Below are 25,811 nucleotides of genomic sequence, written 5' to 3' on the forward strand. Positions count from 1 at the left end.
ATTTTCCCTGTAGAAAGAAGACGTTTTTAAAGCCCAACAATAAATTACAAGAAACTGAATAGCAAAAATAATAATAACAATAAAAATTGAAAAAGAGTAAAAGGGGCTAGTAGGGAAGGCAAAACGAGAAAAAAAATGAAGAGAATATAAAATGATCCAGAGAGGTATCATATATGTGACCAAAAATCAAGAGGTAGAAGAAAATATATTCATCATGATAGTTATCGGTGGTTCCAGGATGATTTAGCCATCCCAATTAATATATTTTCTTCGATGACGTTAAATGAATATCAGTGCCCATTATAGCCTTACTTTTTTTTTTTGAGATGGTGTCTCACTCTGTCACCCAGGATGGAGTGCAGTGGCAGGATCTTGGCTCACTGCAACCTCTGCCTCCCATGTTCAAGTCATTCTCCTGCCTCAGCCTCCCTAGTAGCTGGGACTACATGCACGCGCTACCGCCCCCAGCTAATTTTTGTATTTGTAGTAGAGACAAGGTATAGCCTTACGTTTATAATAGAACAGCCTTTAACAGGACATGGATCACAGAAAAGAAATGAACATACATTGAGTGCTTACTCTATGCAAGGCATTATTTTAGACACCAAAGCTGTCTTCTTATTTAATCTCTGCAATAGCTGTGCGAAACAGGCACTATTCCCGACTTAAGATTTTGACACTGAGGCTCAGAGCAATCCATAAAACAAATGACAAAGTGGGTAGCCTCAGTAATTGTCCCTGTTTTTTCTCCCCTCTTCAGTATCATAAGCATCTGCACTTAATGAAGAATAAAAGGCATAAAAAGAATACAACAGTAAAAGAAATAAAAATTTCAATAAAGAATAAAAGAAAAAACAGCCACTCTCTTACCTCTCTGGATGGGCATGGAACTTCACCAGACTGCTATACAGCTGTCTCTCTGCTTGTAAGGCCTCATTGAGCCGACTCCGTTCATCTACTAGTCCTTCTAGCATCAGCAGCAACTGAGAAAAGAAGAGCGAAGAAGCAATACGCAAATGGCACAGTGAGACATGAAGCCACAGTTAATCCTGAGAAACAAGAAAATGCATTAGCATGTACTAGGACTTAAAAAGCCCACTATCTTAGTACTTAAGCTTTTGATACCATTTTATAGTTTTCAAATCAATGTCATATTATCTTTTTTTTTTTTTTTTTTTATCTTTAAAACCCTGTAAGGTGGAATTCAAACATGGGAGCAAAAAGAAGAAAAAGGAGAGAGAAGCTAGAAGCACAGGAAAGCAGCTAAGAGAAAGGAGTAAGAGGGGAACAGGACAGGCAAGGGGGAAATATATATAATAGGACTCACTAATATTCTTCATTCATTCAATAAATATTTACTGAGCACCTTCTATGGGACAGACTCTGTTCTAGGTTCTAGGGGAAAGCTTACTATCTAGTGGAGGAAAAAGACGTTCATTAATCATAGATGTGTGTCACTGTGCGTGTAATAAGTGCTATAAAGATAATGAGCTATGAAAATGTATAACCAACAGAGTTGTTTAAGGTAGAGTTAAAAGCCAGAATGGAGTGGGGTGAGTAGTTAGTGAGAGAGATGATAATGGAGACAGGGAGTACAGGCAATTAAGTCTTCTGGAAAAGTCTGGCATTGAAGAAAGGTTAAACGAGGCTGTAGCTACAAAGAAATTTGGGGAAAAGACAAGGGTTTCTCTCTCTTTTTTTTTTTTTTTAACTGGGAAAGACCTGAACATGGTTAAACGCAGATAAAAGAGAAAGATTCAGTTGAGAGGGAGGTGACTTATGTATGAGTGTGAGGGATAACTACTGGTATGTGTCCAAAAGAACTGCTGCTTTTTTCAGAACTACAAATGTCAGAAAGGGGCATCTACAGCTGCTACCGACCAAAGTAGGAAACTTTAGAGCATAGTTTGTCTATGAAATACCATCAACTAACCCTCCACAAATAGCTGAGATTGACAGCTTTACCATGGTTTGTTTCACAGTAGAAAAATAAGGTTTGAGCTGGGCGTGGTGGCGTGCACCTGCAGCTCCAGCTACTCAGGAGGCTGAGGCAGGAAGATTCCTTGAGGCCCAGAGTTTGAGGCTGCAGTGAGCAGTGATCATACCACTGCATTCGAGCCTGGGTGACACAGTGAGACCCTGTCTCATGTGGTGACTCATGCCTGTATGTAATTCCAGCATTTTGAGGAGCCGAGGAGGACGGATCACTTGTGGTCAGGAGTTTAAGACCAGCCTGACCAACATGGTGAAACTCCATCTCTACTGAAAAAAAAAAAAATAAGTAAATAAATAAATAAGGTTTACATTCCAATAACTTACCTGTTGTCTTCGGTTTCCTGAAATTTCTTGACCCTGGGATTCTACTGAAGCAACTTTTTCCCGAAGAAGTAAGACTTCTTGGGTCAGGCGTTCCATAGCTGGTATGTCTTCAGGATCAACCAGTTGCATTTGCAGGTCCTACAAGTCAAAAAGTAAGTGTGGATGTGAAAACAGCAATAAAAGGGTTATTCAGCAGAGGAGCAGGGGAACAAACATTCTTGAAATAGTCTGCCTATACTTTCAAGTGGGATATTGATAATCACTGGCCAAGGGATTCAATGTGTGCAAATACTGTCTGAAGATGCCCTACAGCTATTCTGAGCTGTGAACATTTCCAATGGTCTTTTAAAAGTTTTGAAAGACCTTTATGAGATCTTCTTTAATCTGTATGTTCCTGGTCAGAGACTCCATATCAGCAGCCTGCACCTGCAGCTCTTCTTCTTGCACAGCCATCATGGACTGTAGAGCAGAAAGTTCCATCTGTGGAAAGAGGAAACAGTATCTGCCATGTTTACATTTTAACACCGAGGCAAATGCTTTTGCATATCATATCACTATCAGCCAGTAATGCAAAAGAAAATGAGAACATGAATAGGGCTCTACAGCATCAAATCAATAATCCATGCAGTATGGCACCAAAGGATGTTTTATGGGAAGATGTAATAGTTGTTCTTAATGACGTCTTCCACTTTAGCTAGCACTATAAAACACATCAAATTTGTTTAACAAGCTTATTATGATACTGAAAAAGAATGGTCACCATTAGCAGAAGCAAGAAGAGATGAAGTTTTTTTTTTTTTTTTGAGACGGATTCTCGCTCTGTCACCCAGGCTGGAGTGCAGTGGCCGGATCTCAGCTCACTGCAAGCTCCACCTCCCGGGTTTACGCCATTCTCCTGCCTCAGCCTCCCGAGTAGCTGGGACTACAGGCGCCCGCCACCTCACCCAGCTAATTTTTTGTATTTTTAGTAGAGACGGGGTTTCAGCGTGTTAGCCAGGATGGTCTCGATCTCCTGACCTCGTGATCCGCCCGCCTCGGCCTCCCAAAGTGCTGGGATTACAGGCTTGAGCCACCGCGCCCGGCCAAGAGATGAAGTTTTTATGTATTTCACCCAACAGATGAAAAAATGACAGCATGAGGATATCTCCATTTTGCAACCCTTAATGAATGAATGGATAAGGCATGATACAGCAAGAGCTGCTAACATTAGGAGAGATCACCAAACATTACATGCCTCCTGATGGAAGAACATGCCACCACCTGGGAAGAAATATTGCCAAAAGCTGGCACTACATGCCCTAAACTTTCAGTGTTCTCACCAGAAAATGACAAATACTTGGTTATGACAAAGTTCATTAAAAATCATGATTTAATAGGCCAGGCGCGGTGGCTCAAGCCTGTAATCCCAGCACTTTGGGAGGCTGAGGTGGATGGATCACAAGGTCAGGAGTTCGAGACCAGTCTGACCAACATGGTGAAACTCATCTCTACTAAAAATATAAAAATTAGCTGGGCGTGGTGATGTGTGCCTGTAACCCCAGCTACTCAGGAGGCTGAGGCAGGAGAATCGCTTGAACCCGGGAGGCGGAGCTTGTAGTGAGCTGAGATCATGCCACTGCACTCCAGCTTGGCAACAGAGCGAGACACTGCATCAAAAAAAAAAAAAAAAATCATGATAATAACCATAGCTGCTACCACTATGCCCCGGGCTCTCTAATAAATGCTTTGTATATATTTAATCCTTTTAACAAACCTAGTGATCTGACTCCTGCCTACTTTTCCTACTTTAATATCTGCCATTTTACTCCTCACTCATGACTCTGTAGGCACACTAGACTTTTTCTCTTCTAGGAACACCAGACTTTCTCTTGACTCAGCCTTTACAACCACTACTCCCTTTGCCTGAAATATCTTTCCCAGGGCTGCCTCCTGTTCATCCTCAGGTCCCAGCTTACGTGTCATCTGCTCAGAGAAGCCTTCTTTGGCCACCCTATTTAAGATCTCCATCCATGTTGCTTTCTATCATTTCCCTCATATCACTTACTATACTCTATAATTATAATGTTTATTTATTTATTGTCTGTATCTCCCCAGTAGAAATTAGCTACATAGAGCCAGAGACCTTACTGATTTCATTCACCACCTCGTCCCAAGCACTAGCCCAAGCTTAGAGAAGGTCCCCATATAGCTAATGAATGAATGAGTGAATCCTCACAACAATCCTATGAGATAGCTACTCTTTGATGTATATACAAGGTGACTTCTTCTACTCTTCAATTTATAGACAAGGTGATTGAGTCTGAGAGAAATTAAGGAACTTGTTCAAAAATCACAGGGCTGGCTACTAAGTGGTAAATCCAGCATGTGAAAACTCAGGGAAGCTGACCCAGAGCCACTAGGTTATAATGTCTTTCCTGTAGATCCCACATATCCATACAGTCTTTATGGTAAGGACAAGTTATTTTAAAGAAACCCTTTAAAGGAATTTAGCAATAGTTAAACATCACCCACTCAAAATACCCATTCATAGGCATTACAATTTCATGATCCTGAAAACAGGACAGAACCAAAAAGTAACATTACTTTGGATTTGATAAATGTGAGAAAAACAGGAAGAGGATGTAGAAACTAAAATATCTAACATGAATAATCAGATAACGGCTAAGGTAGAACCACAAAGAGGAAGGGAGACTAGGGGATTTTTAAAACTGGTATTTCTTAAATGCCACACATTCTCATATCCTGAAAACTAACTAAGTCATAAAACATGAGTCTGTTTGTAAGCAGAAATATGGTAATGAAATTAAAAGATAAAATATGATAATTCCATCACAAATACAAACACAGGTTTTATATTATAGATCTAGCTATGGCAAAAGGTAGAAAAAAACTAAGGAGCTATTTGGAGTAGCTAGTTAAACTGAATTCAGGAAGCCATGACACTGACTGATCTTCTAAAAGAGATGCCAACATAGTAACAAACAAGCTTTCAGTTTCAGTCGGTAACTCTGCACTGTGGTCCTAGCATTTCTTCAACATCATAGTTGAGTATGCAGCTAGCTGTGGAGGAAATGCAGGGGGAAGGGAATCTCTAAGGCTGAAAGGCCTCTTCTAAAAAAATTGATGAGAACTCTATGCTAGAGACAGTTAAAGCGTAAGGTGGAAAAAATGTGCTCTAGGAAATGAATCTTCTTAGGAAGTATGTGAAGTCACAAAAGGCTTGAGTTTGAATCACAGCTTTGGCATTTATTAGTTACATGACTATTCTCCACTCCCATTTTAAAAGAGAAATCAGTGTTTCAGCTTCTTCGTCTATAATAATTGGGTCAACACCACTTACTTTGTGTAGAGCTGTGAGCATTAGTGCTAATTTAAATACCTAGCACAGTACATTGCACATGAATGTACTTTGATTAACTTTGTTTGATAAACTTTGATTATACTCAAATTGATAAACTTTGATTATACTCAAATTTCTCATTTCATGTTTCTAAAACTAATTTCATGGGTCTAATGTCATAACTCTAAGCAGCAATCACACAACACTTCCTTTTTTCACTAGTGCTTTACAATTATTATTAGTAGTAGTAGTATCTTGGAGGCGGAGTTTTGCTCTTGTTGCCCAGGCTGGAGTGTGATGGCACGATCTCAACTCACCGCAACCTCTGCCTCCTCAGTTCAAGAAATTCTCCTGCCTCAGGCTCCCAAGTAGCTGGGATTACAGGCACCTGCCACTACACCTGGCTAATTTTTGTACTTTTAGTAAAGACGGGGTTTCGTCATATTGGCCAGGCTGGTCTCGAACTCCTGACCTCAAGTGATCCGCCCACCTCGGCCTCCCAAAGTGCTGGGATTATAGGCGTGAGCCACCACTCCCAGCCTTTACAATTATTTTATTCCAGTTAGCAATGGGGAGAGAGGGTTACGTTTTTCCAGCACTTAATAAGTTTTAATGGTCCCAATCTAAAAACAGGAGCATCTTTTTGAGATAATGTATATATAAAATAACTTTCTCCAAAAAGAAAAAAGTCATACCCAGCATTTGGACTCAGATATTATACTTGGAGAATTATATGCTTTTAAATATAAACTATTTTGAAAGAAAAAATAACAGGGATTTTGAAATTAAGACTTAACTAGAAAACTCACCTGACTTTCTCTTTCTTTTTTAGCCATGAGTTCAAGTTCCTCTTTGGCATTACTCAGTTCTTTTTCTAGCCCTGCAACTGTGTCCAAGTCTCCTGAAATAAAAATATAGCACTAGTTTTAACTGCTATTAACATAATGTGGTATCTGCTGCTTCCTCTGAGTAATTTGCAGAGGACATATTCCAATAATAAGAGAAAAGAAAACATACACACAGGTTGTTCTTTGTAGCATTATTTGTAATAGCAAAATACTGCAATTATCCCAGATGCTATAAAGAAAAGACTGAATACACAACAGTATATTCACAAATCCAACATTCTTTTATTCTTTGATTAGTATAAAGTTTTCCTACTAGAGAATGACTACTTGTAAGACTTTTCTAAACCATCCCCTGAATGGGGCTAGGCTTGGCAAATAACTCAATGTACACTGCCTACCCTTCCTAACAGTTTAATGTAGGTGATGTCAACTTACACTGAGTGTCCCCAGACTTGAAAGATACCCAGGAAAAGGTGTCAGTTCATGGCCCTGCGGGGCAGGAATGGAACCACTACCTCCTGCATTTCTGAATCCCTGCAAAACTATCTGAAAAGGAGAATAAGGATAGAGTTTCTCTGGGTCAAATTGTGAAGCCAGAGCAATAACCTCGACTCAACATAAGGTAAGGACAGTTCTTCAGCCTTTCAGAGGAATTCCAAACTTATTTGTTCCATTAAGGTAGGAAGAGAAAAGAGTCTTGGCCAAACCTATTAATACAGAGATTACTAGAAGGATAAACAAGAGAAAAACAAAGTCCCTTAATGAAATGAAATTTGATACTCACCTAATGTGGATCTGGGTATGCTGGCATCCTCTTTGGCAGTCAATGAAGTGCTACCATCTCTGGAAGGTATCTGCATTGAACCCTAAAAAATTGCAAAAGTCGGGGGACTTAGGAAGATGCAGGAACTATGATCACAATGACAATACTGAGAATATTCTCAGAATTTGGTATTAAAATTATCAAACATACACCTCAAATGCAAAAAGGAAATGGAATCAGCATGAATTATATAAGTCTATAGTTCTTACCTGATCAGTCTGTTCTCCAAGAGGGGGGCCAGTGGGGGTAACTTCAGCTTGTTGGTTAGAGATGGGTACTTGGGACATCAGGGAGTCTCTCCCTCCTAAATATTGGCGCAGGGCCTGTAACTCTGAATTTCTTTCCATTAAGGCTTGCACCATCTTCTCTGCAGCAGCCTAGTAAGAGGAAATCACAAATAACATTAGAAAGATATTCTAGTAAAACAAATTTTTTGTTCTGGTATTATTTCTTCAAAGTCAACCATTTGTAAAAAACAAACAAACAACAACAGAAAACAGTGGGTCCTTAGGAAATAGTTCCCTTGCTTTCAGTTTACAGGGAAAAACACAGTTAAGTGAATGGAAATAAAGTCTCATAGCAGAATATTGGGGAAAAAACTGAATTTAACACATCTGTAACAGATAAGAGAATCTGAAATAGGTTCTGCTAGAACTATCAGGCTAAAGTATTAAGATTCTGGTTTGAATTAGTACAACAAATGTCTTTATTCTTGCATAGCTGCTTCTTAGGGGAAGATTGCTCTTCACTCAAACATTTGTGTGGTTTGCTCCCTTCAGGTCTTGGCCAAATGTCACCTTATCAGGTTGGTCTTCCCTGCATACCCTATCCAAACAGCAATCTTGCTGGCCAAAGGGTACAAGCTTTCAGGTATAAGGTGAATATGTTTTGGGGATCCAATGTATAGCATGGTGACTTTAGTTAATAATACTGTATCATTTCCTTGAAATTTGCTCAGAGAGTACATCTTAAGCGTCTTCACCATACACGCATAAAATGTGTAGTGACGGCTGTGTTAATTCAATTGTGGCAATCATTTCACAATGTATACGTATATCAACACATCATGCTGTACACTTTGAATATATACAATATTTGTCAATTATACCTCAATAAAGCTGGGAAATTTTTTTTTTAAACCCAGCAATCTCTTCTCTATCTCCAACACTCTTTACTGTGCCTATTTTTTTTTTCCAATGCACTTACCATTATCTAATTTCTCTCTCTCTCTCTCTCTGCTTCCCCTACATGGAATGTGAAGTTTCCTAAAGGCAACTTGGTGCTGAATCTGAAGCACCCAGTACAGTGTCTGGCACATAACAGACACTCACTACATATTTACTGAATGAATCAATTACACACATAAACATTTTATCAGACCACATGATTAGGAGAATCTCAACCTCAAAATCACCAAACTCAGCTTGTTTCATTTCAAATCCCAGTTTTCTAAGACAGATAATGACACAATAAGGGAAAGAGCTAGAACATTTTTAACTATTAATGCACAGAAAGTCTACATTTAAACAGAAAATCTGGAAATCATAAATTGATATTAAAATTACTGAGGGTATAAGATGATGAATCATAACACCAACTGTCTGAGGAAAAGTACTACTGTTTTAAGGGAGAAGCTGAGCTCTTGTCACAATTTCTAAGGGAAATATGAAAAAAAAACTTCCATTTTTCAGTAAGTAAAATGTGGGCTCTTTGGAGATTTGAATATAACCATTTTAGAAGTATCAGTATATTATTAAAGTGCCTTAATAAAAATATCTGTGAAAATTGTGGAAAAAAAACGTAATAAATAACATACAAGACATATACTGTGCTCCATCTGCCTTGGCGCTCTTTTTCTGGTAGTATTTAAAAGTTTTTAACAGTGCTCCTCCAGTGCAGTCCATGAACCTGCAGCATCACTATCACCTGGAAACTTGTTAGAAATGCAAATTCTTAAGTCCCATCTATACCTCCTAATTTATTTCTCTGGAGTTGAGCTCACAATCTACGTCTTTAAAAAGCTACAGTGAGATCACTTGGACTCGGGTAGGGAAACATCACACACCGGGGCCTATCACGAGGAGCGGGGAGGGGGCAGGGAATGCATTGGGAGTTATACCTGATGTAAATGACGAGTTGATGGGTGCTGACGAGTTGATGGGTGCAGCACACCAACATGGCACAAGTATACATATGTAACAAACCTGCACGTTATACACATGTACCCTAGAACTTAAAGTATAAAAAAAAAAAAAAAAAGCTATTCAGGTGATTTCTTTTGCATGTAAATTTAGAGAAGTAGATGTAGAAGAATACAACCATTAATCTTCTTGAGTTGAAAAATCTCCTGTAATTTCCATCATCTCCATTATTCTATTACCAGCAATGCATAATTCTTTTTCTGAGGTATAATAAAGAATAATTCTTCCAAATCACAAAGAGGTTAAAAAGAAAACTCAAAGATCCTAGCCTCTTGCCAAAGATTTAGATAATTTAGAATAATGTTGTTAGGTCTATTTTAGAAACAATTTCTGAAGCACACGGCAGGACCTTTCTAGTAAGATGTGTATTTACTTCAGTGGGCCTAACAATTAGAACAGTGCTGTATAATCCTTTCACAATATGAGGAAACATAAGAAAATATTATGAGGTCAAATAACATAGGCCAAAAAGAGTCTATCTTCCTCTAAAAACTGTCCAGGGGGATTCTCAGCTACTGGTATCTGAAATGCAGCACAAGTCAACTAAGAGTCTTTAGCCTTAAAACACATAGAAATGAGGAAAAATTAAGAATTTACTTATGGGCAGGGCATGGTGGCTCACGCCTGTAATCCCAGCACTTTGAGAGGCCGAGATGGGTGGATCACTTGAGGCCAGGAATGATCCAACATTTCAGCCTGGCCAACATGGTGAAACCCCATCTCTACTAAAAACACAAAACTTAGCAGGCATGGTGGTGCATGCCTGTAATCCCAGCTACCTAGGAGGCTGAGGCAGGAGAATTCTTGAACCCAGGAGGCAGAGGTTGCAGTGAGCCGAAATCGTGCCACTGCACTCCAGCTGGGTGACAGAGGGAGATGCCATCTCAAAAAAAAAAAAAAAAGAATTTACTTAAATATTGTAAAATTAATATACCCCATACTATTATGAGATTTATTCTCACCATGACCTCTGAAAAACACAATCTTTTTCCCTCTTAAGATAACTCAGATTTTATAAAAACTAAGAGTAAACATGTTGAGTGTAAGTTTTCCCATACCTTGACTGGAAATGCAAAATATCACTCAAGTCTTAATAATTTAGAATCAAAATTAAAACACTCACAACCCCTATGCCTTTCTCTCAAAATGATCAGATTATTAAGGAAAAGAAAATGTATGTAATGAAGTTAATGGATACATGTATTGTTTAGGCACCCTTCCAAATGCAAGGTTTTCAAGAAATTTTTCATACTTTGATGATTAATGTAAACCTGTGGTCTCAGGCCAGGTACAGCAGCTCACACCTACAATGCCAGCAGTTTGGGAAGCCAAGACAGGATGATTGCTTGAGCCCAGGAGTTCAAGACCAGCCTGCACAACACAGCGAGACCCCCACCTCTAAATAAGTAAGTAAATAAATGAAACTGTGGTCTAGGTAATAAATAGAAGGAAAGAAACTAATGGAGTTGACTATAAAATATATAAATATACGCACATCTATAGTCTGCAAATGCTTCCTGTTTGCAGACTATAAATGCACTACATGATACTTTTCTGATCTGTGCATTAATCCTTACTTGGCTTTCCTGCTCCCTGGTGCTCATAGACTGAAGCAGGCCTTGAATCTCCATTTCATGTTCCACCACTAGTTTGTTTCGATCACTTAGAAGATCCTGCAGCATCCTTTCCTTTCGCTGTAGACGCTGGCACAGCTCCTCTGCTATCTCACTCTGCCCTGGTCCAAGTTTGCACAGCAATGTTGCACTAAGATCCTAATGCAGAAAGGACACTGTAAGTTTCTGGAGGAAAGAACTGCCTCTACTAAATATTAAAGGGCTTATAAGAATCTATCATAGAAAGAGGTGTGAGATTCTTGAGAGTAAGTATCACGTTTTACTTATTTTTGTTTTACCAGATCTAGCACAGGCCTGGAACACAGAAGTCTCTAAATACATGTCCCAGGAATGAATACAAACAATACAGAAAACTATCTCTGGTGGCCACTTACATACATATTGTTTTCTGAAATAAGTCTTTTTCCTATTTGTTCAGGGCATGTAACAATTAATGTTAGATGAGGATAAATGGACACTCAGTTCATTTATTTGTTTTCCCCCAGTGTAACTTTATAGGGGGAAGCGTAAAACGAATTGCTGAAAGGAATACTAAACACTGTATTTGCTATCATAGTGATGGTTTCTATTTCTGTACTAACCGCCGGCACATGGTGGAGGAAACGGAGGAGCCATACTGCCTAGGTTGATACTGGATCTGCTACTTATTAGCTGTGTTAGCTTGGACAAGTTACTTAGCTTCAGAAGTCTGTTTCCTCCTCTACAAAACAGGGATAATAGAATGTGCCTCATGGCCTTGTGAAGATTCAGCGAGTGAATATCCATTGAGATCTGAAAACAGCACCTGCTCCAGCATGAACACCATAACTAACAAAGGTTAATAGCTGCCAGATGGAAGAGGCAATGTTTAAGTCTCATTCATTCTCACATATCTTCTTTGAGAAAGTTAATTGCCAACTTAAGTTTCTAGATATGGGGAAAAAAAAAATCCCAGTGAAAGTCAATGACCTGCCCAGGCACAGAATGAAATTAAAGACTTGGGTCATAGGCCTCCCAATCTGAAGAGTCCTAATCCAAGGCTGAGATTACATAATCACTGAATCAACTGCCTTTAAGTTAACTGAAGTCTTGCCTCCACTTCTTTGTTCCTATCATGCAGAGATGTCTGTAACTGCTGAATGATACTCTCTTGTTCCTTCTGCCAATGGCTAAATTTGGTTTCAATTTCTTCTTTCAGCCACCGGAGGTTTTGACAGGTAGTAGATAACTGTTCCACTTCCAGGCCTTTGGCCCTCAGGAGACTCTCCATACTCTACAGCCATAAAGAGAGCAATCATCAGTCAAAACGATTACCCCATACTCCTCAGGATAAACAACAAATTACATCCACTTTTAAATAATCTCCCATCAATTTATTTTTATTTGCAAGATGAGAGCATTGATCTAACAATGCCAAGCTAATCTATTTTTTTTTTTTTTTTTTTTGGTTTTTAGAAACTTTTATCTAGTTTGTGGAGAGATTAAATATAGAATATATGATAAAAGGAAGCATTTTGGAGGAAGTGCACTACACTATAAAGGATTTCTCAAAAAAGTGGCAGATAGATACCTAAGCTCTAAAATAAATATGCAAAAAAGCTCACAGTAAATATTGATAAACAAGTGTTCTAATTATGGCAATTCATGGACATGTAGATAATATTAAGGTAGAAGACACAATTTAATAGTTGCACCCTGGTAATGCTTCAGTAAAAGTAAGAGAGAGAGAGAGAGGACAGTGTGTGTGCATGTGTATTTATGTACGAACAAGAACTGGAAATAAATCAGAACTATGTAAACAGAAATCAATATTCACTGGCTCTCCTCACAAAGTTCATATTACAAAAGAAAGTAGAAGTGCTAAAATCTCTCACTTCCTAATCGACAATGATGGAACTAGTGACTGCTATTTTTGGTTTTCTCCCCCCCTATAAAGCAAAATCCCTGGTTTTCAGAAAATGATGGAAGGGGGTCATGCTTCGGGCTTAGAATACAAGTGGGAGAGGAACACCAAGTCAGAGATAGGTTTTGCTCTCACTTGCATAGTAGTTTCATTGGAGGAGAGGACACCTCGCAGTCTCTCTAAGTCATGATCTCGCTCTCTCACAGCAAGACGAAGCTGGTGCAGTTCTTTTTCTTTCTCTTCTAGAGCAGAGAATTTTTCATCTATAGCCCGCTGCAAGGAAAGGAAGACTCCTAAAGCTCTGTAAGATTTACTATCCTGATCACTCTTATTCCACAAGATGGCAGACTAAAAAACCAAATCCCACAGCAGCAAACTTAAGTAAACACAAATTTCTATAATACCTATGCAGATAGAATAATCCATAGCATAGTGGGCAAAATGATGATACACACCTCCAGAGCAACAGCTTTATCATGTATGCGCTGGCGAAGTTTCTCAAGCAACATTTCACTTGCTTCAAGGGTTTTGTCTGAGTTATCTCGATATTGTAGGAGCTCCCGAAATTCCTGAGACCAAAAAATCGTTTCTTTTATTCTTTTATCCAATATTAACTAAATTGCCAAGTAATTTGTTAGTTATTCAGGATAAAAAAAAACAAGATGTGATCACTCTCCTCAAAATAACAAGTTTAGCAGAGATAACAGACATATAAATTGTAAACTATTCTGCAACATACGATAGACACAACACATAGAATTAACTGTTCTGCATCCTATGCTAGCTACCAGGGGAACACAGGATGCACTGCCTAACTCTGCCTGCAGGTGTCAGTAAAGACCTCACAGAGGAGGTAACATTTGTGGAGAGTCTTAATTAAAGGACTAGGATTTCCTAAGTGAAGAAGGGAGAGGACTGTATGCTAGAGAAAAAAAATATGCACACTACGCATACAATGAAAAAATTGTACATTCAGTGAAATGTAGTGGATTCAATGTGACTGAAGCTTAGAGTAGGTGGCAGAACAGATCAGTATTTTCTTTTTTTTTTTTTTTTTTTTTTTTTTTTTTTTTATTGAGACGGAGTCTCGCTCTGTCGCCCGGGCTGAAGTGCAGTGGCCGGATCTCAGCTCACTGCAAGCTCCGCCTCCCGGGTTCACGCCATTCTCCTGCCTCAGCCTCCCGAGTAGCTGGGACTACAGGCACCCGCCACCTCGCCCGGCTAGTTTTTTGTATTTTTTAGTAGAGACGGGGTTTCACCGTGTTAGCCAGGATGGTCTCGATCTCCTGACCTCGTGATCCGCCCGTTTCGGCCTCCCAAAGTGCTGGGATTACAGGCTTGAGCCACCGCGCCCGGCCAGTATTTTCTTAATGCTCCATTTTCCCCTCAAACTTTCATTCTATCGTCAAAATGACTCTGTGGAAGTTTCTGTACAGTTTTTTGTCTTCATCTATTAAACTGAGAGCAGTAGCCAAATCTTTTGTCTTCCCAACACCCAGAAAAGTGTGTGACTCACAGAGGTACTTAATGACTATTTTCTGAATATTAAGTCTTTATAAAAGACTTCATAAAAAAACTATTTAAATCAGGGCTCTATGTACTGTTTCTTTTTTTTTTCCTTTTTTTTTTTGAGGCGGAGTCTCGTTCTGTCGCCCAGGCTGGAGTGCAGTGGCCGGATCTCAGCTCACTGCAAACTCCGCCTCCCGGGTTCACGCCATTCTCCTGCCTCAGCCTCCCGAGTAGCTGGGACTTGAGGCGCCTGCCACCTCGTCCGGCTAGTTTTTTGTATTTTTTAGTAGAGACGGGGTTTCACTGTGTTAGCCAGGATAGTCTTGATCTTCTGACCTCGTGATCCGCCCGTCTTGGCCTCCCAAAGTGCTGGGATTACAGGCTTGAGCCACTGCACCCGGCCTATGTACTGTTTTTTACACTTGTTAGTAAGCATCGTAATTCACAAATTATATTTTCTATTTATTTTGAATCCTCTTGATTCCCACCTCTCAAATGTTTTCCATATAGCGGGGACTCAACACAGGTGGAATAATATCTTAAATTTATATAAACAAATGTCAGAGTTCAGTTTTCATTGAAATCATGTAAACTCACCTGAAGCAATTGCTCCTTGTGACTCAGACTATGGTTTAGGTGCTGGATGTTTTGTTCCTGGGTTCGAATCTCATTGTATTTTTCAGCCTCCCAGGCGCGAAGCTGTTGGCTCTTATTCTGCAATTCTTCTTGTAGCTGCTGCAAGGCTTTCCGCAATTCCTGAATTAAACATATTACCTTTCTAAAGAGATCTAAAATTGTCACATGGTTATTAGATATAGAGGCCTTAAAATTTTCAAGGTATATAAACTGAAAGAGCAGTAGAGGATGCTATTATTAAAATTGCTATAGAAGTATTATACATGAATTGAATGGGATATGGAAAATTGTAAAAGTTGTGAATGGGTAGGACGTAAGCTTGATATTATAGTTCAATACTTACTTTTTGGCTTAAAAAGGATACATGTGTAGAACCATTAAATGAGAATCTGTCCTATGGTAAACCTGGATTATTTACAGTAAGCTCAAGGATAAACTATTCCTATCATCCTTTTTTCTAAAGATCTCATAGAGACCATCAGTCTTCTTTCTTAGTTTGCCATATTTATCTTTCTAATAATAAACTCAGTAATCTTTAAATCATCTGTTACTTTAGAGAGCTCCCAAAATACATATTCTCATCAACCAAACAAATCTTGGGAAAATGTTTCCTCTAGCTAAATAACAAAAAGTTAAGAATTATTTCTACCCCCATCCCTCCACCACTCCCCGACCCTGCCCAGACATCTGAAATTTTAATTTTTTTTTTTTAAATGGAGTTTCACTCTGTCGCCCATGCTGAAGTGCAGCGGTACAATCTCGGCTCACTGCAATCTCTGGCTTCCAGATTCAAGCATTTCTCTGCCTCAGTCTCCCGAGTAGCTGGGATTACAGATGCCTGCCACCACACCTGGCTAATTTTTGTAATTTTACTAGAGACGGGGTTTCACCATCTTGGCCAGGCTGGTCTTGAACTCCTGACCTCATGATCCACTGGCCTTGGGCTCCCAAACTACTGGGATTACAAGTGTGAGCCACTGTGCCTGGCCGAAATTTTAATATTTCAAAAGGAAATTCAGGGCTAATATTTAATCTCCAAACCACTAAACTAGGGAGATCCTTCAAAAATTACACTTTTAAACCTGAGTGTTAAAGAGCTTAAGAAAAGAGACCACGAAAAAAAATCTTTTAAATCTTAAATATATACGCTCTAAGCTAACAAGATAAAGGAACCATTTAAGAATTGTGCATTTTGGCCCAGCGTGGTGGCTCATGCCTGTAATCTCAGCACTTTGGGAGGCCAAGGTGGGCAGATCACCTGAGGTTGGGAGTTTGAGACCAGCCTGACCAACATGGAGAAACCCTGTCTCTATTAAAAATACAAAATTAGCCAGGCATGGTGGTGCATACCTGTAATCCCAGCTACTGGGAAGCTGAGGCAGGAGAATCGCTTGAACTCAGGAGGTGGAGGTTGTGGTGAGCCAAGATTGCACCATTGCACTCCAGCCTGGGCAACAAGAGTGAAACTCCGTTTCAAAAAAAAAAGGCCAGGCATGGTGGGTCACGCCTGTAATCCCAACACTTTGGGAGGCCGAGGTCAGGAGATCACGACCATCCTGGCTAACACAGTGAAACCCCGTCTCTACTAAAAATACAAAAAAAAATGAGCTGGGTGTGGTGGCAGGTGCCTGTAGTCCCAGCTACTCAGGAGGCTGAGGCAGGAGAATGGCGTGAACCCGGGAGGTGGAGCTTGCAGTGAGCCAAGATAGTACCACTGCACTCCAGCCTGGGTGACAGAGTGAGACTCCGTCTCAAAAAAAAAAAAAAAGAAAGAAAAGAATTGTATATTTTATTATTCAAAAATAAAAAATAAAAGACAGGGCTGATTATTACGTATGTCATTCCTCTGACCTTAGTGATTCTTCCCCACTTTTCTGACTGGTTTTAACCATCCTTCAAGAATAACTTCAGATGTCTCCTCCTTCATGATGCTTTCCTTGATTCCTTTTCCTTGACTCCTTTCCTAGATATTCCTGTAGGACCCTATATATACATCCCCTTCAGAATTTACCACTCTGAAACTCAGCTTATGTGACTGTCTCTCTTACTGAACTATAAGTAACTTAAAAGAAAGGAGCCTGTGCTATTTATCCTTGTATTTCCAGGGCACAACTCAATACAGTAGTCACCCTTACCCACAGGGGATACATTCTAGGACGCCCAGTGGATGCCTGAAACCAGATAGCACTGAAGCCTGTGTATAACTGTTTTTTCCTGTACATAGATAACTATGAGAAAGGTTTACTTACAGGTTAGACATACTAACAGATTAACAATAACAATACAATAGAAGAATTATAACAACATGCTGTAACAAAAGTTACATGAGGGAGACCAAGGCAGGCAGATCACGAGGTCAGGAGATCGAGACCATCCTGACTAGTATGATGAAAACCCGTCTCTACTAAAAATACAAAAACAAAATTAGCCAGGCGTGGTGGCGGGCGCCTGTAGTCCCAGCTACTCAGGAGGCTGAAGTGGGAGAATGGCATGAACCCAGGAGGTGGAGCTTGCAGTGAGCAGAGATCACGCCACTGCACTCCAGCCTGGGTGACAGAGTGAGATTCTGTCTCAAAAAAAAAAAGTTACGTGAATGTGGTCTCTCTTGAAATATCTTAATGCTTTTTGTTTGTGGCTGACGCCGGATAACTGAAACCATGGAAGGTGAAACTGTGGATAAAAGGGGACTTACTATAACTAGCATATGGTACAAGGGCAGCAAGTGTCGAACTGAAATACTTAAGATTATGCAACTGACTCAAGGGTTCAACACAAACTATCCTGCTAAAAAGTTATTATCAGGGCAAAGTCAGCATTTAGGGCAATAAAATAGTTAATGATTTACCTGGTTATGTTTCCAAGAAGCCTCTTTCTGCTGTTCACTCTCGTGTGCTGCAGCCTCTACAAATTGCACACATTGTTTGGCATCAGCCAGTTGGCGCTCTTTCTGTCGTACCACCCTCTGGAGCTTCTGTATTTCCAGCTGGCTGCAGAATAAAGCACTCTGAAGATCAAGCAGAGCCACCTGTTGCTGAGCTGGGGAAGTACCTTCTGAGCTCTGAAAAGAGAGTAGAAATCACAGTCACAAGGAGGGCAAGCACTGAGCTCCCACGAAGACTGAAAATAAAATCAAGACTGCAACCAAAATGGCACATCCCCAACTGAAGTCTCTCCCGTCCTATGTGACCCTCACATACGTGAAGCTGTCCCAGCTGGCTTTGGTGCAGCATTTCTCGAAGCTTTGCCATTGTGTCATTTTGACCTTCAATCACCTGGTACAACTCCTCAGTCTGAAAATGAGAGAGGGAATATCAAACATGTTAGTAAACTAATTATAAATTCCATTATCTCACCTGTACAGATTTTAGCAATGTGACTATTCCAAAATATCAATCGAGGTTAAGCTACAATTTCTCCAGGCTAAGATCTGTTAGTCTGACAATATTCATTTTGACAAAATATAAAATACTTGTCTACTTTGACCAATTGTTTCCACACAGGTCCTTGAGAGCTAAATATTTTACCTCACTTTCCCTGCTTTTCAGAGTTTCCTTGAGGTTCTGAATTGTACCATCTTGCTTTTGAGACGACTCCTGAGCACACTTTAGTTCATAGCTCATTTCATTAAGTTTCTCTTGAAGAATCTGAATTCAGCAAAGAAAAATAGTTTTTTAGGTCAATGATGTCTTTTAGCCTCAAATGAATAAAGCCTTTCCTCAAATCTTGGATTTAAAGAATTTCTTAGGGGATATTATCTGTTATTTTTCCCACATATAGTAACCATTAAAGTGGTAAGTCAACCAGCAACAAATAGTAGCAGAAGAAATGAAATACTTCCTTCAATACTAAATTGTCTCAATTTTCATGCACTGTGATCTCTCTATGATGGCAGCCACACTAGGAACTTGTCCACATGGACCAAGTAGGCAAGTGGTTCCTAGCATGGATCCCTTATACAAGGACCAAAGAACTTCTGCTACCTAGCATAGAAGAGGGCACTATAGGGGCACAGAGGCCACAAGTTCAGCATCCCAAATTGTAGCAATTTTCTTCTAAGCCAGACATTAAAATTAATGGGCTAGAAAGTAGTAACAAGCTAAAATAAAAAACACAGACCTCCTATCTCAGTGCCTTTTACAGTGAAAGATTGCATGCAAGTTTTTTTTTTTGAGACAGAGTCTCTCTCTGTTGCCCAGGCCTGAGTGCAGTGGCATGGTCCTGGCTCACTGCAACCTCCACCTCCTGGGTTCAAGTGATTCTCCTGCTTCAGTCTCCCAAGTAGCTGGGATTATAGGCGTCTGCCACAATGCCTGGCTAATTTTTTGTAATTTTTAGTAGAGACAGGGTTTCACCATGTTGGCCAGGCTGGTCTTGAACTCCTGACCTTGTGATCCGCCTGCTTTGGCCTCCCAAAGCACTGGTATTACAGGCGTGAGTCACTGCACTGGCCTGCATGCACGTTTTAATTACACACCTGAAAAGCACCAGAAATTACGATCTCTACAGAACAAGCTAAAATCTTGATAAGAATAAAGGGAAGAACTACACCTTTACATGAAATATTCCCTAGAGCACAAGGAGTACACAGTATCCATCTCCCAAGTCCTACACAGGTTGACAGACTCAGGCTAGAGCCAGTCACATCCTCAGGAAAACCCTGTCATCTCCTAGGGGATAGTACTCATCATACCTTGTTGGTGGCCTCTGTTTGCTGGATTTTTTCCTGGAGTTCTGCCAAGTGGGAATCAGATACAGACTGCTGAGTTATAGTGGTCTCATGTGAATTCAGCTTTTGTTGTTTGAGTAACTCTTCAGTCATGGGCTAGGAAGAAACAGCAAAACAAGTAAGGTGAGTTAAACACGGCCAACAAAATTTTATTTCTATCTTCAAAAATATCTGTTGCATCTTTTGCCAGAGATTTAGAGAATCAGATTTGTTGCATAAATTATCAGTATGAATTCCTAAAGACAGGCCTGTTCCTTATTAAGAACACTGGTTCACCCCCATTTGTACTATGCTCCCCAGCTTCCCTTTCCACTTTTCCCTACCAATTCACACAAACACTACATGTTTATTCACTGAAAGCAAGTAATTCAGAGTTCAATGAGAAGGGGAGGATTTAATAAAGGAGATGCTCACAATGACCAAATATTTGCTTTATTCTATTTTTAATCAAGGACTTGAAAAGGCATACTCATCAAACTTATACTACTCCTGAGAGAAGTTACATTTCACCTACCTTTCTTACAACATGCTTGTTTCACATTATTGGAAACAATTGGCAGATTTTGATATGGACTATATATTAGATAACAGTATTTTATCAATGTCTAATTTTCTAAATTTGATAATTGTGCTGTAATTATATAAGAGATGTCCTTGTCCTTAGGAAATCATGCTGAAGTATTTAGGGTAAAGGAGTACACTATCTATAACTAATCCTCAAATGGTTCAAGAATTTAAAAAAAAATACTGTGCAAATACAGAGAGTGGGAGAGTTTATAAAGCAAATGTGACAAAATATTCACAACTGGTAAATCTGGGTAAGGGGTATATGGGAGTTATTGGTATTTCTCCTACAACGTCTCTGTACATTTGAAATTACTTCGAAATAAAAAGAGAATAAACTAAATTTAAAATAGATGTGCCTACTTAAAGGCAGATTTATAGCATAAGCACAGATAAATAATCCATAGTGAACTGGGAAGGAGACATATTTTATAGGAATATCGATTCACTTAAAAGATTCAGGAGAAAAAAAGTATGATTTACATATGGGACAATTTGTATATGGGACAATAAGATAAACTTATTGAACCATTCTTAGTAATCATTACAAGCTAAGGATGTTAAAATAAAACTTTACAAATTTACTGCGGCAATTACATTTGATCTTCCCGCCTCCATACCCTCTTCCATTCCAAATAGGAATATAAATTCATTAAGGGAAAAAAGACAACTGCTATTCATTCTTTCTTTCGCTCACATTTTCAGACTTGATTACCACCTTCAAGGCAGTGGAGTTACAGCTTACCTTAAATCCCTTCCTGCTAGCAACTGACTGGAAATATAAAGATTTCAGAAGAAAAATCTTTTCTATTCCTCCAGTGCTATTTATCAACTTTTCTAACACCTACTAAATGCTATAATAAGCAAAGCACCATGTGAGGCACTGTGAGGAATACAATGCTGACATAACATGTATCTGTTGCACACTAACTATGTGCTAGGCATTGTCCTGAAGATATATCATGCAAGACAAAGTCCCTGTGCTCTTGAAACTTATATTTTGCAGGGGTTGGAGGGGGGAGTACATGATAAACAAACAAGGAAATGCAAAAAATATTATGGACAAGCCCTATGCGGCAAAATAGGAAAGCATAATACAGAGTGGGTAAATTACTCTAAATTGCTTGATCAGAGAAAGGTCTTTATGAGGCAGCATTAAGTAGAGATCTGAAAGAAAAAGAATCAGTCCTGCAAAGATAAGCAGAACAATACAGGCAGAAAGAACAGCTAATGGAATATGAGCCTGGAAAAGAGAAAGGCCTCTGTGGCTAGAATAGCACTCTCTAATGGAAATATAATGTGAGTCCTGTATGTAATTTTTAATTTTCTAGTAGCTTCAATGAACAAAGTACAAAATAAATAGGGAAACTTAATTTTAACAAAATATTTTTACTCAAAATATCCAAAATGTTATCATAAACATGTAAACAATATAAAATTATTGAGACACTTTACATGATTTTTCCTAAGTCTGAAATTCAAGGTATTATTTTATACTCACAGCCCATCTCAATTTGGACTAGCCACATTTCAAGGGTTCAACAGCTCCTAAGACTAGTGGCTTACTTTATAGCACAGGGCTAGAGCATAGTGGGCAAAGGGGATAGGGACACTCAATGAGGTGGAGAGGCAGGCAGGCACCAGGTCACATCCAGCTTCAGACAACAGGGTTAATGAACTGGATTTCGTTTTAACTGAAATGAGAATAGACCACAGTTTTTTAACAGGTAATCACACACAAGTTTTGAAAAGATCACGTTGTGGTGAATGAATTACTGGGGAGCACCAATAGAAGCAGAGAGACCAGGTAGGAGGCTGCTGCAGTAGTGCAGGTGAAAGACAATAGTAGCTTGGGTTCTGGTGCTTAGTAAGGGAGAGGGAAATAAATGGATAGATATGGATATGTTTTGAAAGTATAGCTAACAGGACTTGCTGGTGGACTGGATAGAGGGAGAGGGAAAAAAGCAGCAAAGATAATGACTTTTGGAAAAATTATTTGAGATATTTGTTGTTGGGGGTATAACAGGAAGCTTTCACCTGAGGCAACATGAACCATGTCACACCATGGGCAAAGTAACCGCATTAATAGATGTTGACAACGATTCTAACTAATAAATAAATTTACCATTTACTTAATGATAAAACCACCTCTATAAAATTTGGCTTCTTACTTCTTCAGTGTAAAACAACAATAATATCTACAGTAAGATATTTTGAAATTCAAACTACAACAGGCAGAATTACAGAAAAGAGCTTCAAGTTTAACATGGCAAGGAAGGGGGTCATCTTTATTTACTTAAAACCAAACAATCTTAGAGCGGTGAAGGAAACTTTATAGACTAACCATCTGATCCGATCCTATTTTACATACAAGGAAATGGAAACTTAGAGAAGTAATTAGTCCAAGGTTTCCTGGGAAATCAGGAAAAAGATCCAATTAAACTGAACTGGATTCTCACTCAGGTTGGGAATGTATCTCTCATTTCTATAAACCCATTGCCTACCATAATGCTGGGAATACTGCAGAGATCATAAGTTTTTGTTTAATGAATGCATAAGAACAATAAAAACAAACGAAAACAGGCCTTCAGTGGCTCTCTTAGAAATACGACTGTATGTAACATATATTCGAACAGCAACTTTAAAGCCAAAGAATGCACAGGAAAATACATGAATCTGAATCTCACATGAATCACTCTTGACATGAATAATCATAAGAAACCTCTTTTTCCATAAATAATGTACTGACCTAAAAGTTGGAAGATATTTGTTTCTTCTTTATTTGTAATAATTTACTATGTTACATCTCAGAAAAATGTCCTTGCAGATAACAGTTGCTGAAAGAGCACTTAGCAAGTACCACTAAGCCGACAACTTAATGAATTCTTGTGAAGTATCAAGTACATAAAACAGTTACTCCTACAATGATAGTGTAGCCCATGAAATAAGTAATACCTGATTTGGTAGAATCAGTGTTACTCTCTAGACACTCAGGTACTAAAATCATGTGGAAATGTTAATATATTTTAAATTAAGTCACTTTTCACTCATAATTAGGACAAAGGCTTTCCAGTATCAGAAAAGAGAACTGCTTCCAGGTCTAGTGTTGCACAATATGAGACTTTTAGGCTAAGGGCAGTGTTTAGACCTTTTGTGTTGACAGCATTTTTCTTGGCACTTTCTAGTCCTCACAGTAGTGAGTTATAGATCTCAAACTGCTATATTTGTCAACCCTATTGTTAATACTAGGAGACAGACAAGAACCATCGACTACCATCAAATTAAAGGCCTAATCTTTTACCAGCATCTAATGCCAACATCTTCCAAAGGGCCTGATCCACTTCCTATAACTAAAATATGAGTGGGATAAATTTACTATAGTCACAAAGGAGCAGACCTTGGCATTGCAAGGTTTAAAGCAACGATCTCCTGTTCTTTGAATTTAGATAGAAAGGGAAATTGCACATGGGCCAGAGCTCATTGCTGTTTACTAAGGGACCACACCCCTCCCATCATAGCTTTTCTAGTTCAGGGCCAGACAATAAAGAAGGGAATTACCAGCTAGAATAAGGCTTCAAACCTTTCTTTAGATATCTGAATAGCTTTAGGTTGTCATACATAAATTCTGTAGAAGGGAAATAAATTACTTTGTGTAATATCAGAATACAGTAAGCAGAACTACACTGTTATTTTTCTTTAATAAATAAGAAAGGAACAAAGAAAAAGAGAGGGAAAGAAGGAAAGAAAAAAAGAAAGAGGAAAAGCAATCAGGAGGAATTCTGATGTCAATATTTAATAGTGCATACAATATGGTAAGTGGAAGATTAAACAAAGGAATCCAAATGACCTTACAGAACAATCTTGCTCTTTAAGATAAAAGGTTTTCTCCATATTTGTGGCAGAACTGAACTAAAGGAAACATTTTTTTCTTTCATGGTTTCGTGTTTCCACAAGCTAAAAGGAGAACTACCAAAAAAAAAAATTACATTATTTCTATTCTTTCCACATTTGTTCAGAGAAACAGACAAAAACCAGTCTGCCATTGTCCTATCTAGCACTGGTTTTGTCATAAGGCTCTTAAGGAGCTTAAAAGTAACCGGATTTAAACAATAGATATGCTGCCCATTTTATTTACAAACACGTTGGGCCCAATTCATCTATTTTCCCTGACATCTTAAATTATTAGAGAAAATGGCATCATAATTAAATGCCACATTTCTTGAAACTGAATGACATTTTCTCCCTCCCAATTTTTGTTTTTCGAGAAACAGTAAACAATGTAAGAATGTAAGTTAGGTCACAGCAGAAAGGTCATATGCTACTATTTTAAAGCTCTAATGTTCAAATTTAGTGAAGTAAAGGGACTTGACCTCAAGATACAGTTGCCATAGTTTATATGTGTTCATTCAGATGACAATTTTTTTCACGTAATCTCTAAAAAATCCCCCAAGCATCCTTAGGTTAGAGAAAGAGGGCTCCTGGTTTTAAAAAAGTACTTACTTAAATTTATATACTTCAGACAATGGGGTTTAATTTATAGAATTAAAGTGTCTCGCCTGAGAATGGTCAGAAACCTTTGTCTCTGCATGGGCTAAGTTAGTTAAAGAATGAACTTTCCATATCTCCAAATTGAGAGACTGCCTGAAGATGATCTTTAAAATTCTTCTCAACTCCAAAATCCGGTCACCAAAATATAGTATTTTATTTAAATATAGAGAAAAAAGACCTTGTTTTGGCTGTTATTTCCTCAGTCTTTATGTAATGTTCTACAGTATTGGCCATATTTGGTGGCGGGTTGGGGGGATGAGTTTATTTCCCATTCATCCTGGCCCAACTAATTTTAGACCCTAATAAGAAAACACCATGTTTAATTTGTAACACCTATGTCTACTGTAAAGCCCAAATTTAGCTGTGAGGCTCCACTGAAAGAAAAAGCAAAAGAAAAGAAGTACATACATTTTATACAAATGAAAACGCACTGACTTTTTACCTTTCATGACACTTTCATCTCTGCTGTTTCTCATCTATGCTGCTACTGATAATTTTGTGTAAATTTAAAAACTTTTCTCCTGTTTTCTGCTTAGATGCTTATTGTGATAGAAAGTATACATACCACAGAACTACTTTCCAAAAGTTTCATGTGACCATCAACAATGTCACTTATCAAGCTCTAAATTTCTGGGATGATGTTGACCAGTAGCAGGCTTTCTAAAAATGCCTTCTAGATCACATCTGCCTTTGTGACAGTATCGCTAAATAAGTTGTATCAAGTGGAACATGCCAGTGTGTTTCACAAAGTTAACTGAACCTAGCATTTACTGTTGCTATA

At 38.8% G+C, this 25,811-nt stretch overlaps 1 protein-coding gene across 2 annotated transcripts in view; it reads right to left on the bottom strand.

The window, feature by feature from the left end:
• Positions 1–25,811, bottom strand: part of PDE4DIP (phosphodiesterase 4D interacting protein) — a 220,591-nt gene that overhangs the window by 52,929 nt on the left and 141,851 nt on the right. For both annotated transcript variants that reach the window (XM_026456724.1, XM_023222705.3), the window contains 15 exons: positions 19,883–20,014; positions 18,717–18,836; positions 18,390–18,482; positions 18,038–18,250; positions 15,154–15,312; positions 13,503–13,616; positions 13,183–13,320; positions 12,238–12,417; positions 11,109–11,303; positions 7,540–7,707; positions 7,292–7,373; positions 6,469–6,560; positions 2,683–2,799; positions 2,320–2,457; positions 871–983 (listed from right to left, as the gene is read on the bottom strand). In XM_026456724.1, coding sequence (XP_026312509.1) covers positions 871–983; positions 2,320–2,457; positions 2,683–2,799; positions 6,469–6,560; positions 7,292–7,373; positions 7,540–7,707; positions 11,109–11,303; positions 12,238–12,417; positions 13,183–13,320; positions 13,503–13,616; positions 15,154–15,312; positions 18,038–18,250; positions 18,390–18,482; positions 18,717–18,836; positions 19,883–20,014 — 2,054 coding nt within the window. The remainder of the gene's footprint in view (positions 1–870; positions 984–2,319; positions 2,458–2,682; positions 2,800–6,468; positions 6,561–7,291; positions 7,374–7,539; positions 7,708–11,108; positions 11,304–12,237; positions 12,418–13,182; positions 13,321–13,502; positions 13,617–15,153; positions 15,313–18,037; positions 18,251–18,389; positions 18,483–18,716; positions 18,837–19,882; positions 20,015–25,811) is intronic.

This window comes from Piliocolobus tephrosceles, chromosome 1, assembly GCF_002776525.5.
Source record: "Piliocolobus tephrosceles isolate RC106 chromosome 1, ASM277652v3, whole genome shotgun sequence".
Lineage (NCBI taxonomy): Eukaryota > Metazoa > Chordata > Mammalia > Primates > Cercopithecidae > Piliocolobus > Piliocolobus tephrosceles.